Genomic DNA, 17,623 nt, shown 5'->3' with positions numbered 1-17,623 from the left:
TCTCTGTCAAACAAATAAATAAATAAAATCTTAAAAAAAAATACCTTTCTGAACAAATTATTAACCTAATCACTGTAAGTAAGAATAGGATTGGGGTATAGCAACTTAATCAATTTTAGTATAGGTTTATTTCTATAAACCAAAATTTCCATTAGCAATTCTTCTGAACTTTTTTTTCAAGATTAAGCCTATGAGTCAAGTATTAAAGATAGAGGATTACTTTTATAGCTTCACTTACTTTGAGTGACTTTGGAGAGACCTTTATGGGGGGAAAGTCATAATTCATTTGAGCTCACTTGAGAATCTGATGACGTTGACTTGAAGTTTTTCTTTAGACCAGAAGTGATAGTGAAGTTGATTCAAGTGAGGATGTTTATAAAACTAAGAAAAAAATATAACAAGGGGAAGTCTAAAATTTTGCTTTTAGGACCTTTTAGCCCTAAGTGTTAAAGAGACAGAGAACTCAGAGTGTTCTCTTTTAATATTTCCCAGGTTTTTATTTAATTTTTCTGTGCCTTTATTTACTAATCCTGTAAGGTAAGAATAATATTAATACTTATACACTTATTTTTGAGGGTTAACTGAGTAAAGTTGTGTAAACCACAGAACAGTGCCTGACACTTAAAGTCTTAATAAATGTTTCATATCATCTGATTTATAAATTATATATTCTTAATCTCCTTATTCTTCTTCCTAATCCTTCCCTCAAGGTTAAATGATAGTGAAATTGAACGGCAACATTTTAAGGACCAAGATATGTACTCTGATAAATCCGATAAAGAAAATGATCAAGAGCATGATGAGTCTGATAATGAGGTGATGGGAAAAAGTGAAGAAAGTGACACAGATACATCAGAAAGGCAAGATGACTCTTATATCGAACCTGAGCCCATTGAGCCTTTAAAGGAGACTACCTACACTGAACAGAGCCATGAAGAACTCGGAGAGGTAAAAATCTGATTTTCAGAGATTTTTTTTTCTAATTCTTGGGAACTTCCAAGTGAGATTGAAGACATTTCTTTGACCTATTGCTTATTTTTTGAAAGAAAATATTTGTGTGATAACTATTTTATTTTTAAAATCACATACATATGAAATATATCAGAATTTATAAACAATTAAATACGTATATATACTCACACAAGTACCGATATATTCTGTTAAATATAAAGTTTACATTTTCTTCAGTTTGTTTTTGAAATAGGATAGTACTGCTTGATATTGCCAGGTACAATGTAAATTGCAAAGATGCGTGAGCTTACAACTTTCTTGTTATTGCTAGGGCATAGAAGTAAGTATAGTATAAAATAATAGCATGTAATGAATTATTTGTGTATATCCTTCCCTGTGATGTCTATTAACAACTACTATTTTACTTAAGTTTTATAGCTATAGGCTTACTACCTTATGAGTTATTTTCACTCATGTTAAGAATGCTTGAAATAGTTCTATACCATATTCAGATTTCAACATCAAATGTCTTATCTACATATCTAAAATGCCTGAAATAAATATGATATTTCAGTATTTTTTGTTAATTGCTAAAGGCAGGTGAGGCTTCTCAAACAGAAACTGTGTCTGAAGAAAACAAAAGCCTTATCTGGACCCTGCTGAAACAAGTCCGTCCTGGCATGGACCTGTCCAGGGTAGTTCTGCCTACATTTATTTTGGAACCTCGTTCTTTCCTGGATAAACTTTCAGATTACTACTATCATGCAGATTTCCTGTCTGAGTAAGTAGATTCTTACTTTTTTTTAGATTTTTTTTGTAGATATTTTGTAGATTTTTTTTTTTTTGTAGATTTTTGTAGATTTTTTAAAAGCAAAGACACTTCATGGTTTTAAGAGATTTTTCAGACGTCTATAAGTACAGTGATTATGCCTTGCCAAAATCCATCTCTTATGAGATATCACTCTTCACTCTCTTCATCATTTCTACAGTTGACCTAAATAAGAATATTCAATACTTTGCTATAATGTTTCCATTTATGAAGTTGTGTCGGAAGACAACATGCTTGAGGAAGACAAGGAGTCTACCCCTTTACCAACAGCACTGCTTGCTTCCTTGCTTTTTAAAAGATTTTATTTATTTATTTGACACACAGAGAGAGATCATAAGTAGGCAGAGAGGCAGACAGAGAGAGAGGGGGAAGCAGGCTCCCTGCTTAGCAGAGAGCCCGATGCGGGGCTCGATCCCAGGACCCTGAGATCATGACCTGAGCCAAAGGCGGAGGCTTTAACCCACTGAGCCACCCAGGTGCCCCGCCCCCTTTTTTTAAACAGCACTGCTTTCTCAGGCTCTCTGACCTGTTCACTCTCCTAACATAGGAAGAGGTGATTGGGATTCCTTGTGTTCCTCTTGCCCCCACCCCTGCCTGGGTCGACTAAGCTCTTGTTCAGGTCCCATCCTGGGGCTTGTGCTTTTGTTTACACGTATCTTCTCTACATGCTCATGAGGCATGTGCAACTTACCACAACCAGGCCAGTTGCTGGCTCATGATATAAATCCCCACTTCCATCTTTGCTTTTCTTTCTGCCAACTGATCATGGGTATAATTCTGAGGAAGGCAGGCATAAAGAAGGTGGAGGAAGAGCTGCCCCTTTCCTAGCAGTTTCCTGGAGAACCAGTGAAAGACATCAACTTTATGCATACCTTTCCAAGTTTTGCATGCTGCCCCCATTCCAGCTATTCAAGACACTGTTTTCTAGCATATTGAGTTCTGGTATTATGACCTGATTTTTAGATTCTGCATCAATATCTGTATTCAGTTTAGTAATTACATTATTAGTCTACCAGTTACAATAATGAACATTGCAAAAAAAAATCATAAGCTAAATCAAAAGATAATTGAGAAACTGGGAGATTTTTGCAAATTAAGGCACACCCAAAGTGTTAATCTCCCTAAAATAAAAAGAGCTCTTAGAAATTTAATGAAATGATCAGCAACCTAATAGAAAAAGGAGTAGAGGAAATGACCAGAGTTTGAAAATTAATAGAAACGGTCCTTAAACATCTCACTCAAAATAAGAAAACTGCAGGTTCAAATTATGAGCTATTATTTTTTATCCATCACAGTGACCAAAATCCAAAAGCTTTTATGCCCCACTTGTGCTTTACATCTTATTATAGTTCTTTTATCTGTCTAGAAGTTCATTTCTCTCAGAGTATGAGGCAGGTTCCTATAAATTACAGTAAGATCTTCTTGTGAGAAGCCCATTATCCCAAATTGTTCTGGCTACACACACCGTTGCCAAGGCTTTGTGGGGCAATGGGCACTTGTACTCTGCTGCTGCCTGATAAAAATTAGCATGGTGCTTTTGATGGGAATCCGGCAATATTTATCAGAATTATAGTTTCATTCAGTCCTTTGATCCAGTAATCCTGCTTCTGGTAATAACTCCTACAGATATACCTCTGCATATTCAAAATGACATATGCAAGATTGTTGCAGCAAGGCTTGTAATAGTAAAAGATTTGATAACTCAGGTATTCAGCCATAGTTGAGGTGGTTAAATAATGTATGATACATACATACATAAGAAGTCTATAACCTGATTTGGAGGGATCGTTAGGATTATGCATGTGTGGAAAAAGCAAGGTCCAAAGAAATGTGTGTGGTTTGCTTCCTTTTCTTTCACTTAAAAAGTGTTCTGGCTACATAATTCTATTTGCTAATAAATAGTTAAATTATAATTATCATAATTATTATTCATATATTATATGTTATGTATGTATGAAAACTCAGTAGAATTCACTTGTGGCATACATGGTCAGTGTTCTGCAGTATTTATAGCAACAGCAAAAGGGCAAGTGGGGGGTAGCTGAGTAATGGCTTCTAAAAATTTCTTCTTTAAAATGAAAATTGTTCTTTGATTATCTGCTACACTGATAGATATTATTCACTGGAAAATCACTAAGAATAGGTTAAATCCTTTTTGATTGACTCAGTTATCTTAAAACTTCCATATTTGTGATATGAAACTTCTGTATTTTGTACTAGGAACTAAAAAAACATACAATCCTTTTTTTATATATATTTTTTAATTCTTTTATTTTTTATAAACATATATACTTTTATCCCCAGGGGTATAGGTCTGTGAATCACCAGGTTTACACACTTCACAGCACTCACCATAGCACATACCCTCCCCAATGTCCATAACCCCACCCCCCTTCTCCCAACCCCCCTCTCCCTAGCAACCCTCAGTTTGTTTTGTGAGATTAAGAGTCACTTATGGTTTGTCTCCCTCCCAATCCCATCTTGTTTCATTTATTCTTCTCCTACCCCCTTAACCCTCCATGTTGCATCTCCACTTCCTCATATCAGGGAGATCATATGATAGTTGTCTTTCTCCGATTGACTTATTTCGCTAAACATGATACCCTCTAGTTCTATCCATGTCGTCGCAAATGGCAAGATTTCATTTCTTTTGATGGCTGCATAGTATTCCATTGTGTATATATACCACATCTTCTTTATCCATTCATCTGTTGATGGACATCTAGGTTCTTTCCATAGTTTGGCTATTGTAGACATTGCTGCTATAAATATTCGGGTGCACGTGCCCCTTCGGATCACTACGTTTGTATCTTTAGAGTAAATACCCAGTAGTGCAATTGCTGGGTCATAGGGTAGTTCTATTTTCAACATTTTGAGGAGCCTCCATGCTGTTTTCCAGAGTGGTTGCACCAGCTTGCATTCCCACCGACAGTGTAGGAGGGTTCCCCTTTCTCCGCATCCTTGCCAGCATCTGTCATTTCCTGACTTGTTCATTTTAGCCATTCTGATTGGTGTGAGGTGATATCTCATTGTGGTTTTGATTTGTATTTCCCTGATGCCGAGTGATGGGGGAGCACTTTTTCATGTGTCTGTTGGCCATCTGGATGTTTTCTTTGCAGAAATGTTTGCTCATGTCTTCTGCCCATTTCTTGATTGGATTATTTGTTCTTTGGGTGTTGAGTTTGTTAAGTTCTTTATAGATTTTTGACACTAGCCCTTTATCTGCAAATATCTTCTCCCATTCTGTCAGTTGTCTTTTGGTTTTGTAAACTGTTTCCTTTGCTGTGCAAAAGCTTTTGATCTTGATAAAATCCCAATAGTTCATTTTTGCTACAATCCTTTTCTTAATGGAGCATTTTTCATGGGAGAGATTAATATCAGCCTATTGTCCTCCCTTCGTGTAGGATGGCACTCAGCCGTTACTGATCTCCTCTAATTAACATTAGTTACTGAGAACAGACTAAATCAAGTAGGGAGCTGAACACCTTTAATGAAACTGTTAATGAGACTGCTTGGCCCCATCGTTGTAAATGCTAGGAACCATGCAATCCTTAAATCTCAAATGTGTTTATTTTTATTTTTACTTTTTAAAAAAAAATTTTTTTTTTTAAAGATTTTATTTATTTGACAGACAGAGATCACAAGTAGACAGGCGGGCAGAGAGAGAGGAGTAAGCAGGCTTCCCGCTGAGCAGAGAGCCCGATGCGGGGCTCGATCCCAGGACCCTGGGATCATGACCTGAGCCGAAGGCAGAGGCTTTAACCCACTGAGCCACCCAGGCGCCCCTTTTATTTTTACTTTTTAATCGTAATTTCTCACAGAACTCCTAACAACATCTAGGGCTCTAAGAACCCACTTGAAAAACCTCGGTTTGGAGAGTTTCCAAAAACTGCTTGAGCAAAGACCTGGGCGGTATATCAGACAATAGGAAAAATGGGGAGAAAAGCAACCAGACTATGAAAAGTTATTCTTACTGACTGATGTACATGGTTGTTTTTACTATCTGTTTTAAATATGACTTAAGTTTTCCAGTCATATCTCATACTCGGTTGTTTACTTGATAATAGAAGGGAGAATTTGTGATATATTTTGTGAAAGTTTAGTGTATACCATTTTGGTTTTTTAGGGCTGCTCTTGAAGAAAATCCTTATTTCCGTTTGAAGAAAGTAGTGAAATGGTATTTGTCAGGATTCTATAAAAAGCCAAAGGTAATGTTTATATTTTATTTTCTTTAACCTTATATGAGCTCCTTATTTATTATGTTATCTTTATTTATTGATAAGCATTACAAGGCCTCTTTGAGTCAGCAAAATTGCATACTACTTGATCATTTAGACCTGTATTGTGGATTGAAATAATTTCATTTTATTTCATTTTTTTCATGTCTCTACTGTGAAATTTTAAATTTTTTTTTAAAGATTTTATTTATTTATTTGACAGAGATCACAAGTAGGCAGAGAGGCAGGCAGAGAGAGAGGAAGGGAAACAGGCTCCCCGCTGAGCAGAGAGCCCGACGCAGGGGCTCGATCCCAGGACCCTGGGATCATGACCTGAGCCGAAGGCAGAGGCTTTAACCTACTGAGCCACCCAGGCGCCCCTCTACTGTGAAATTTTATATGGATAAATCCCAGATGACACCGCTAAATCCATTTTGACTAGTTTAAACTATTTGGAATCTTTCAGATTTGTATTTTGAAACTTGTATTTTTTTTTATTTTTTTATTTTTTATTTTTTTTACCAGGGACTGAAGAAACCTTACAATCCTATACTTGGTGAAACTTTCCGTTGTTTGTGGATTCATCCTAGAACGAACAGCAAAACTTTTTATATTGCTGAACAGGTATTAGAAGTGCATGTTACAGAAACAAAACTGGTTTGGAAGTTATTGGAATATTTTAATAAAGAATATTAACTCAGTAAATTCACTGTTGCTTAATCTTTCTTACTAGTGAACATTTAGTTAAGCATTTAACCTTTTAGTACTGAATACTACTAAATATCTTATTTGTAAGTATTACTATTATGGTGATGGAAGCCTGTGACCAAAAAATCTTGTTTTTCTGTGCCTCCCCCTACCCACAACCAGATTTTGTTTCCTTTATGACCAAAATTGTCCAGTGGTTTCCTAGTTCTTAAATCAGATTTACACCCATTTCTCTGGCATTCAAGGTCTTCCATATCATTCTAAATTAATCTCAAATTAGATGCCTTTCTGAATCCTCTATAGTAATCAGACCTCTGCATTCATAATTAGACAACCTGATCTTGTACTTTTTTGTCTCGTTATTTTATAATTTAATTCTCCCATTCCAGTATTTTTTCTCAGCTGTTCTCCATCTAAACCAACCCTGACCCGCTCCTCTTTCATGATCCCAGTGACTGTATCTCCCAGTGATTTCTAGCTTCTCAATCTTTTATTATTTTTTGTGATTATCCATTAAGCTGTTATTTTTAACACACTGTTTAACTTTTTACAGACTGTTTACTTCCTAATTGAATTGTCAGCTCCTTGAAGGAATACCCTCCCTATAAACCTCTCTTTTTGTTGTATGCATAGTAGGCAGTCAGAAATATTTCTTAGTTTTAACCTTTCATTAATTTAGACTTATATACATTCATATTCATGATTCTCAATCTTTTCCCCTCATCCTCCTTTGCCCCTGGTCCTGAGTAATACATTTTTTTCTCAATAACAATGACAACTTACTGTAATTATTCTCACCTAGAGTGTAAGAAGGATGAAGATTATGTGTCATATGAAAAACCTTCCTCTTTTCCCTAGAGATTTTGATATACCTCTCAAGTGGAGACATTTTATCTGTGTATTAATTTTTTAAAAATTATTATATCACCTTGTATTTTAGTTTACTATAATTCCTCACTAAATTGAGAAGCTTGAGAAGAGTTTGATTTTAGCTTTGACTCATTTCAGAAAACATAAGGGGGATGTGTGTGTGTGTGTGTGTTAGATTACTAAAGTAACATATTTGTCAAAGCTTTTGTTTCCTGTTGCCTATTTTGTAATCCATTTGAAGAGTAGCCACTGTATTAGTTATCCATTGCTTATATAATCAATGACTGCCAAAACTTAATGGCTTAAAACAACAAGCATTTATTAGCTTCTATAATGAAGTTTAGGAATCTGAGAGCTGCTTAGCTGGATGGTTCTGGCTCAGGGTCTCTCATGAGAGTGCAGTGAAGCTGTCAGCCAGCTTTGTAATTATCTGAAGACTTAACCTGAGTTGGAAGATTTCACTTCTAAGCTCATCACATGTCTTTTAAAAAGAACACTCAGTTCCTTTCCACATAGGTTTCTTCATGGGATTGTTCACAACATGGAAGCTGGCTTCTCAGAGCTAATGATCTGAGAGAGCGAGAGACCAAAATGGATTGTGTATTATAACTTAATTTCAGAAGTGACATATGTCACTTTTACACAAAGTAACTTTGGTACAGTGTAAAAGGAGTCCACCTAATGGTGTGAATACCACGAAGTGGTTTCCTTGGGAGATATCTTGGAGGCTTGTTACTGTAATCACCAATGTTTAATTTTACCACTTAACAAACATTGCTTCTTATTAGAGTATACTTTTAAGACTTGAGCTTTTGATAATAACACAATAATATGCTTATGTTATTATATTTACATTTTTTCCTGTGTTCAATAGGTGTCCCATCATCCACCAATATCTGCCTTTTATGTTAGTAACCGAAAGGATGGGTTTTGCCTTAGTGGTAGTATCCTGGCTAAGTCTAAGTTCTATGGTGAGTTCTCCTTGTCTCTAAGTTTGCCCCCTTTTCTGGAAGGTAGTATTTAAAAAAACAAAACAGGGGCACCTGGGTGGCGTAGTCATTGGGCGTCTGCCTTCGGCTCAGGTCATGATCCCAGGGTCCTAGGATCGAGCCCTGCATCGGGCTCCCTGCTTGGCAGGAAGCCTGCTTTTCCCTCTCCCATTCCCACTGCTTGTATTCCCTCTCTCACTGTGTCTCTCTGTCCAGTAAATAAATAAAAATCTTGAAAAAAAAATAAAACAAACATAGACTCCAATTTCAGATGTCTTAAGTTCTTCTAAATATTTAAAGAAAAATAATACCAAAAAAACTCCAAAAAACAAAACCACTAAACATTTTACAGAAAAAAGAAAGAAACATTTCTCAACTCATTTTATGAGACCTACATTATATCCTAATCCCAAGACCATACAGTACAAAGAAACTATAGATCATCGTCTCTCATGAATGTATACATAAAAATCTTTACAAAATTAGTAACAAATCAGTATATATAAAGGGAGGTACACACACATAAAAGGATATGTTAAAAAGATATATATCATGATCAGTTTATCAAGGGGAGTTTCTCTTGGAGGTACAATGTTGGTATAACATTGAAAATCAGTGTAGTTCATATTAATTGAATGAAGGAAAACCGTATCATTTTTTAAAATGCAGAAAAAGCATTTGACAACTTTCAACACTCATTTATGATAAAAGCCCTCAACAAACTAGGACTAAAGATATCTGTGAAAAATATATAGCCAATTTCATACTCTTAAGGTGAAAACTAAGTAATTTTTACTTAAGATCAGGTACAAAGCAAAAATGTTCACTTTCACTACTTCTGTACAAAATTGTATTAGAACTCATAGCCAGCACACCCTCAGGAATATACAAAAAACTACTAGAACTGATAAATGAATTTAATAAGGTTGGTGGATACAAGGTCAAAATACAAAAGCCAATTGTATTTCTATATACTAAAAATGAACACTTACAGAATGAAGTTTAAAAAACAACTTCAATTACAGTAGTATGTGGAAAAATAAAATATTTAGAAATAAAAAATGCGTAAAACTTGTAAACACTGAAAAACTACGAAGCATTGCTGAGGAAAATTAAAGATTTAAGAACATAGTTACACTATGTTCATATATTAGATTTTGAAAATTGTTACAGTGGCATGAAATGTTGTTACAACAACATGGATGAATGTGAAAAACATTTTGCTGTGTAAAAGAAGTCAAACACAATAAACTGCATATTCTGTGATGCCATCTGTATAAATTCTAGAATAGGTAAAACTATAGTGACAAAAACCAAACCAGTGGTTTCCTGGGGCTGGAAGAAAGGATTGACTACCTAGAAGCAAGGGGGAGCTTTTTGGGGTGATGGCAAAGTTCTGTATCATAATTGTGTGATGATGGTTGCATGACTGTATACAATTACCAAGACTAATGAAATATCAGAGTAGGTCACATATTATATGTAAATTTTGCCTCAATAAAACTGATGGTGGGGGAAGAAAAATAAACATGGGAGAAAAGCTAGAAGATAATACCATGGAATTTTATCAACAATTGCATTTTGATGGGTTATGCTTATGTTTTCTTTTTTCAAATTATCTGTAATATTATTATGTCAGTTTTAAATACTGAAAGCTTGGGACTTAACTATGTAATATACAGGTAAGAAATAATGTTTTTATTCAAACACAGATATGTTATTAAGCCATACCATAAAACAGTGTTTTGTTTATTGTATGTTCTATGTGTTTAAGATTTTTAAGAGCCTCATATAAAGTAACATAACATAATAAGCATGTAACTGTACCTTTTAAAAGTACTCATTTTGTAAGACTAGGAATGTGGATCACATATGTTTGGGATATAAAATAACAAATACACATTTGGGCACACTGAGATTGAGACATTTTTAAGATAGTCCACTGTAGATGTATGGTAGGTGTCCTAAGTATATTTTGTTTATTTTTAATTGGTTGCATTAGTTTTCTGAAATTTAATATATGATATTTATTCTAGGAAACTCATTATCTGCAATATTAGAAGGAGAAGCACGATTAACTTTCTTGAATAGAGGTGAAGATTATGTCATGACAATGCCATATGCTCATTGTAAAGGTAAGTGTTTTCCATACTTGAGTTAGATACTCTATAAACCTTTTTTAAGTAAATATACATGGCTGTAATTTGTTGTGTTTTGTGATTGAGGGAGTCAGCCTTTTGTTTGAAAATGTCCTTGGTTTATAGATATTTAAGATTATCGCTGTCATCTACCGAATGTTTCTGTGGTGAATTCACCTACAACAGACTTCTATGACACATACTTTGGTTGGAAAAAACTAAGTTATAATAATGGAATTCCATTTACCTAATGTACAGGTTTTAAAATTTGAAATTTAAAATTTAAAACTGCCCGTTATTTCAGAATCTTATTAAAAATGATTTTCGTTTTCTTGCACCTCCAGCTCTTTTTAAAATGTTAATTTGCTTCTTTTCAGTATGCTAACTCCTTTAAAAAATGTTCTTATCTTCACTTGGCAATTTCTTAAAAACTAATGTATTATACTTTTCCCCATTATTCAAGACACAGATAAAGGTACTATCATTTACGACAGACCAGGGACCCAGCCATTCTGTGCACCTTACATTTACAAACTCATTTAATCATTTCAGCAGCCCTATAAAGTAGGTAATATTGTCTCTTTTATGAATGTGGAAATTGAGGCATATCAGAGGTTAATTTGCCTGAGATCAAACAGCTAGGATGTTGCAGAGTCAAGATCTCTGTAACCTACACTATTAAGCTGTATGGCATCAGCTTCAACACTCAGTTTGGTCATTATCTGTGTAATCCTTTGCAACCCACTTTTTTTTTTTTAAAGATTTTATTTATTTGTCGGAGAGAGCATGAGCACAAACTGGGAGAGTGGCAGGCAGAGGTGGGGGAGAAGAGCCCTGATGCGGTCTTTGAGCCCAGGACTCTGGGATCATGACCTAAGCCAAAGGCAGACGCTTAGCCGACTAAGCTACCCAGGCTTCCCTGCAAACCATTTTTGAAAAATAATTTTTTGAGTAATGATTATCTTCTTTTAGGAACTGATTCTTGAAGACATGGATTATTTACTGTGGCCTCATTTCACAGATGTAAAAACTGAGAGGGTTAAGTATCTTATCTAAGGCCAAACCAGTGAGAACGCTGAGACTCAACTCCAGGCTTGTTTACTCCCATCCACTGTAACATGGACTTACCTTGTTTGAAGTATAAGAGTGGCCAGCTGTGGCCTCAGGCTAGATAATTCTTAGAGCTTCCTGTGGGGTTCTTGAAATAGGCATGAAGTGAAATATCTGAAATTATGAACTAAATTGATAAGTATATTTTAAAATCTTTATCATTTAGAATATAACCCCTCGTGGATGAGCATAGGAAATAATGATTGTTTTTTACCCTTGTGTATTTTCTATGATGTTCTCCTCAAATCGTTAATTTCACAAATAGTTTTACAAAGTGAGTTCCATACGGGACTGGAAGAGATTATGCTGAGTGAAATAAGTCAAGCAGAGAGAGTCAGTTATTATATGGTTTCGCTTATTTGTGGAGCATAACAAATAGCATGGTGGGCATAGGGAGATGGAGAGGAGAAGGGAGTTGAGGGAAACTGAAAGGGGAGATGAACCATGAGAGACTATGGACTCTGAAAAACAACCTGAGGGTTTTGAAGGGGCAGGGGGTGGGAGGTTGGGGGAGCCTGGTGGTGGGTATTATAGAGGGCATGTATTGCATGGAGCACTGGGTGTGGTGCATAAACAATGAATTCTGTTACATTGAAAGGAAATTAAATTTAAAAACAAAACAAAAACAAAGTGAGTTCCATAACCAATTAAGTATGAGACACATCGTATAGTCTCTTCCTTCTTGGAAATTAACATTATGCATTTGCATATTAAAAGCTCCCTTAACAGTTTAGTCCAAGAACAAGTCTTGCACACACACACACTCTTAAACTTTAACTAAGTTGGGGCGCCTGGGTGGCTCAGTGGGTTAAAGCCTCTGCCTTCGGCTCAGGTCATGATCCCAGGTCCTGGGATCGAGCCCCGCATCGGGCTCTCTGCTCAGCAGAGAGTCTGCTTCCTCCTATCTCTCTCTGCCTACTTGTGATCTCTGTCTGTCAAATAAATAAATAAAATCTTTAAAAAAAAAAAACACAAAACTTTAAGTTAAATGAATTTTCTCAACTTTTAGCCACAGAACCTATCTTGAGGGATTTTTTTCTTTTTACATGTTTGTCTTACTTCTACAGTTAATTCTTGTGATTAGCAGTACTTACGTTCTGTAAAGTTACCACAAACACATTTTAATGAATACTAAACCATTGCCCCTAGGGCAAACACAAAATTAGGTTAGTTTGAGTCACCTTTTCATCAACCAATCAATATCTAACCTTGTTTCTATTTAAAGACACCTTATTGTATATTATTGACTCAGTAACATTAAACTAACAGCCAAACAGCACTCTAACTCATGCCTGAACCAAGCTTTGACACACATTTTCTCCATAAGGTACATTATAACCTTCTATGCTTAGGAATGCTAGACAGCACTATATTTGGAGGTCATTTTAAACTGTAAAATTACCAACAAAAATCACCAAACTGTGAAAAATCTGGCTCTTAAAAATACCGCAAAAAAGGCACTTGTTTACCAAATGAGCGATGAAACCAGAAGGCACTGTTAACCTTGTTCAGCCTCAGCTGGCAATTTGCACATAGGACAACTCAAATTTTTCACGACTCTGTGCATATACATGAAGGACTACAAAAGTGCTATGAGTATTTATTTTGGAATTGCTAACATGTTTTAGTGAGAATTTGAATTTGCAAATAATTAGATCTACAAATGGAGTGGAATCTGCAAATAATTGTACCCTCTGTTACCTATTTAAGTCCCACAGAAACAACTCTGTGTATGTGACAGATTGTTATTGGGTGGGACAAAATACCTCTGAATTACGGGTTTCTCCTAGAAGGAGAGTAGATTGTAAAGTTTTGCTTGTTATTATTAGCCAGCATCTCTCTTGAACCTTTTGTCAAAATTGTTTTATTTTGTTTTCTTTAGGAATTCTTTATGGCACAATGACATTGGAGCTTGGTGGCATAGTCAATATTACATGTCAAAAAACTGGATACAGTGCAATACTTGAATTCAAACTAAAGGTTAGTACAGATAGAAGGTGTCATCTAATTAAAGAGGATCTGTGCTATAGCTATTGAACAAAGAGCATAGTTTACCTCCTTAAAAAATAAATTTAAGGGGCACCTGGGTGGCTCGGTGGGTTAAGCCTCTGCCTTCGGCTCAGGTCATGATCCCAGAGTCCTAGGATCAAGCCCCACGTGAGGCTCTCTGCTCAGTGGAGAGCCTGCTTCCTCCTCTCTCTCTCTCTCTGCCTGCTTCTCTGCCTACTTGTGATCTCTGTCAAATAAATAAATAAAATATTAAAAAATAAATAAATAAATTTAAGAACCCAGAATTCATCAGAGGGCAGCTTTGGCAGATCCAAATCAACAGAAGGCCTTCATTTTTTGTTTATTGATTTTAATTAATAAAACTGTTGGTATTCTATGAGAGATGAAGTATATGAAGTGAATGGATAGAAATTTCTCAGTAAATTAAAGCATTTCTTTACAGATACCACAAAGGTAGGTATCAACTTGAGCTAAAGTTCTATACACTAAGAGTTATATTGGTTACTGTTTCTGCCTAACGATTTACTCAAACTCACAGCCTTAAAAACAACCTTGCTCTGATCTGTGGGGGTTCTAACAGTAAGGAGCCTATCAGTAGGGAACTTGGACAGAGTATATTAGGGATGGCTTATCTCTGCCACATAATGTTTGGGGCCTTAGGAAGACTTGCAGATTGTGAGTGACTCAACAGCTGGGGCTGAGATCATTTGAAGGCTCATCACTTACATGTCTGGTGCATGGGTTAGAGACAACTTAAAGACTAGGACTGCTGATCTGAACACCTGTATGTATGGCCCTTCCATGTGGCTTGGCTTCCTCACAGCACAGTGGCTTCAGAGTAGTCAGACTTCATACTTGGGAGCTCATGGTTCCAAGTGCCGGTGTTCTTGTGAGCAAGGTGGAAGCTGCATTGCCATCCATGACCTGGTTGCAGAAAAATCAAATTACATCACTTCCACCATTTTCTGTTAATTGAAGAGTTCTAAGCCCACCCAAATTCAAGGGGAAAGGATGTAGACCCCACTTCTCAATGGGAAGATGGCTGTATTTTGAAAATTTTGTCTTCCTCTAAGTGGAAGGGAAATTTAAGACCTTTTCATTGTGGCAGTTATTGGTTTAGGACAATACATATGTTCAGATAAGAATATTTCTATGAACTGTTTAATATTTGTTACTAAATTTCTTCTATTTTGATATCCAACTGATCCAGTGACTAATCAGCAGCTTTGTTCTGATAAAAAGTGTCTCTTCAGTATTATTTGGTGCAGTGCCCTTTTTTTTTTTTAATCTTAGCAGATTTTTTGCTTGTATGCTGATAATGATATCTGAAAATAATGACTAAAGATGTCTTAAGTAATTTCTGACACCTTTAAGGGCTAGATTGGAACATCAAAATTTTGTTACTGATAAGAGACATCAGTAAAGCAATAAAATAACTCAAAGTGTATTTCTTCTAATTTGATTTTTGGAGGATTTTTTGGTTAATTATTATTTTATTATTGTTTTGAAGGAAGGGCTATTCTAATAGATGAATTAAGTCCCTCAAGTCCACTAACTATTATTTAAATAGACTACAACATTGATGGACCAGAGTTGACTCGGAAGAAAGCACAGGGAGCATGAGTCATCATTTGTGACCTTTCTCACTACGTTTATTTGGACTTCACACACTCTGTTTTTACCTTTTTTCCCCCACAAATTCCAATTTCTTTTCATGGAACATTTCTGACTAAAATTTCTCCCTTTTTGCCTTCAGTAGCACTGTAACTATACAATTACATCTTTCATTCTTTTTTGTCTACATTATATATAAATATAAGTTAAAAGCAAAATATTTCTTAACATTTTTCTCTTTTAAAAGCCATTTCTAGGTAGTAGTGACTGTGTTAATCAAATATCAGGGAAACTTAAATTGGGAAAAGAAGTCCTAGCTACTTTGGAAGGCCATTGGGTAAGTATTTTTGTATTTTAGCTTTAGAAAAAGAATTTTATTCTGTGAAAAAAAATAAAAATAACATTTTATAAGTTCACTTATTCCATTGCTAAAAGCATCATCACTATTCAATATAAGCTTCAGCCTAACAAATATTTTGTCATTGAACTGTTATCAACAGTATTTAGTTTCATGTAATACTTTATCTTTCCAAAACTTTAATTCAATAAAAATAGCTAACACTTACCACTTAAAATGTACTGCACTGTCTAAAAATGTTACTCTTATTAATTCATTTAATACTAAATAATTGTATGAGGTGGGTTCTGTTAACTATCTCTGTTTTACAGAGGAGGACACTGAGGCACAGAGAGTTTAATTTGCTCTCAAAATGATGGAGCAATATTCCAGCCCATGCTCTCTGGCTCCAGGGCTGTGCTTCTACTCAGAGCAGTATACTGCCTCTCACCTCGAAGAAAGAGGCATTTCCAGTTAGAGTTACATTTCCTTTTGAGGAACATGGAAAGGATACAGTGGTATTTGAGAGCAATGGTTTTTCTTTCTTTCTCTACTGACGTAAATTCACATTTATGTAATTTTGTTAAGAGGAGCTTAAATGAATGAGAAGGATATATCATGGTACTGGCTAGATGCAGTCTCTGTGAACACGGAGTATATGCTATTTTCTACATTGTAATAAGCAGAAAATGATGAGAAGTGTGATGAGAAAATGAAATTGGATCTAGAGACTCAATCAAGAGGCCACATATGCTCTGTAATTTTAAAAATTTACTTCTACCCAAAAATCATTTGGAAAAAAGATAAAAATATGTTTTTAAAGAAATGAAATTTCTAAGATTGTGCTAAAATTTTTAATGCTAAGAAAAGCTCGTTGAGGTTTTTGTATATATTGAGTACATAGATAGTCAACAGCATCTCGTTGTAGTTCTAGCAAATACTGTGCTCTACTTTGACAGTTCTGAAATGGTTGTTGAGGTTTTTGCAAGTAATTGTTTGAAATGTGTTTATTAAGTAAAACTTGTGAAATCTCATGAACTTTTTGTGTGTTGAAATTTTTTAAATGACTAGTATTACATATTTAATGATTTTATAAAATGACGAGATTTGGGACCTTTAGAAAAGTGCTAGTTGTATTTGTTTTTAAAATGTGTTTAACTGTGGGATTACATCAGGAAGAAAGTATTATTATATTGTTATACTAAATAATCCTTTTTAAATAATGAAAATTCTCTACAGTAATTTTTTAATTTCTTTAAATGTAGGATAGTGAAGTTTTTATTAATGACAAAAAGACTGATAATTCAGAGGTTTTCTGGAATCCAACACCAGACATTAAGCAGTGGAGATTAATAAGGCACACTGTAAAATTTGAAGAGCAGGGGGATTTTGAATCAGAGAAGTAAGTATACCATTTGTCAGCTAATGTCATGAATATTGAAGAGTGTTTTTTAGTCCCTCAATAGTATGGACACTTTTCTCTGTCAGTTTTCAGTCACATTTTAATTCAGCAAAATAACAACATTTTTGGGATGTGTTAGGACTTTTTTTGATATATGTGAATGTCAAATAAATATACAAAACATACTGGTTTTCTGCAGTTCTAAACTAAAGCTTCCCATTTTTTCCTTTCTCTTCTTATCTGCCCTAGGGCCTATTAAAAACAAAAATAATAAACTTATGTTCTCTTTGTATAAAATCATGGGAGTAATTACTCTTGGTTTTCAAAATTAAAGAATTATGTCACAGGATATGCGGGCTTCTAGAGGACTTACATTAGTTGGGTAATAATTACCAGGATAGTTTCTGTTCTTAAGTTGTGAAATTCTTGCTGATCTCTTATACTTTTG

General features: G+C 35.1%; 1 protein-coding gene across 7 annotated transcripts in view; it reads left to right on the top strand.

Annotated features, from left to right (window-relative positions):
* The window catches only part of OSBPL8 (oxysterol binding protein like 8), a 169,185-nt gene that overhangs the window by 132,238 nt on the left and 19,324 nt on the right, over positions 1-17,623 (top strand). For all 7 annotated transcript variants that reach the window (XM_047742863.1, XM_047742862.1, XM_047742861.1 and 4 more), the window contains 9 exons: positions 711-948; positions 1,548-1,732; positions 5,907-5,988; positions 6,523-6,621; positions 8,450-8,546; positions 10,601-10,699; positions 13,695-13,792; positions 15,684-15,773; positions 17,039-17,175. In XM_047742863.1, coding sequence (XP_047598819.1) covers positions 711-948; positions 1,548-1,732; positions 5,907-5,988; positions 6,523-6,621; positions 8,450-8,546; positions 10,601-10,699; positions 13,695-13,792; positions 15,684-15,773; positions 17,039-17,175 — 1,125 coding nt within the window. The remainder of the gene's footprint in view (positions 1-710; positions 949-1,547; positions 1,733-5,906; positions 5,989-6,522; positions 6,622-8,449; positions 8,547-10,600; positions 10,700-13,694; positions 13,793-15,683; positions 15,774-17,038; positions 17,176-17,623) is intronic.

The sequence above is a fragment of the Lutra lutra genome, chromosome 8 (genome assembly GCF_902655055.1).
Source record: "Lutra lutra chromosome 8, mLutLut1.2, whole genome shotgun sequence".
NCBI lineage: Eukaryota > Metazoa > Chordata > Mammalia > Carnivora > Mustelidae > Lutra > Lutra lutra.
Note: the sequence above shows the minus strand (reverse complement) of the source record. Positions and strands in the feature narration are given on the sequence as shown.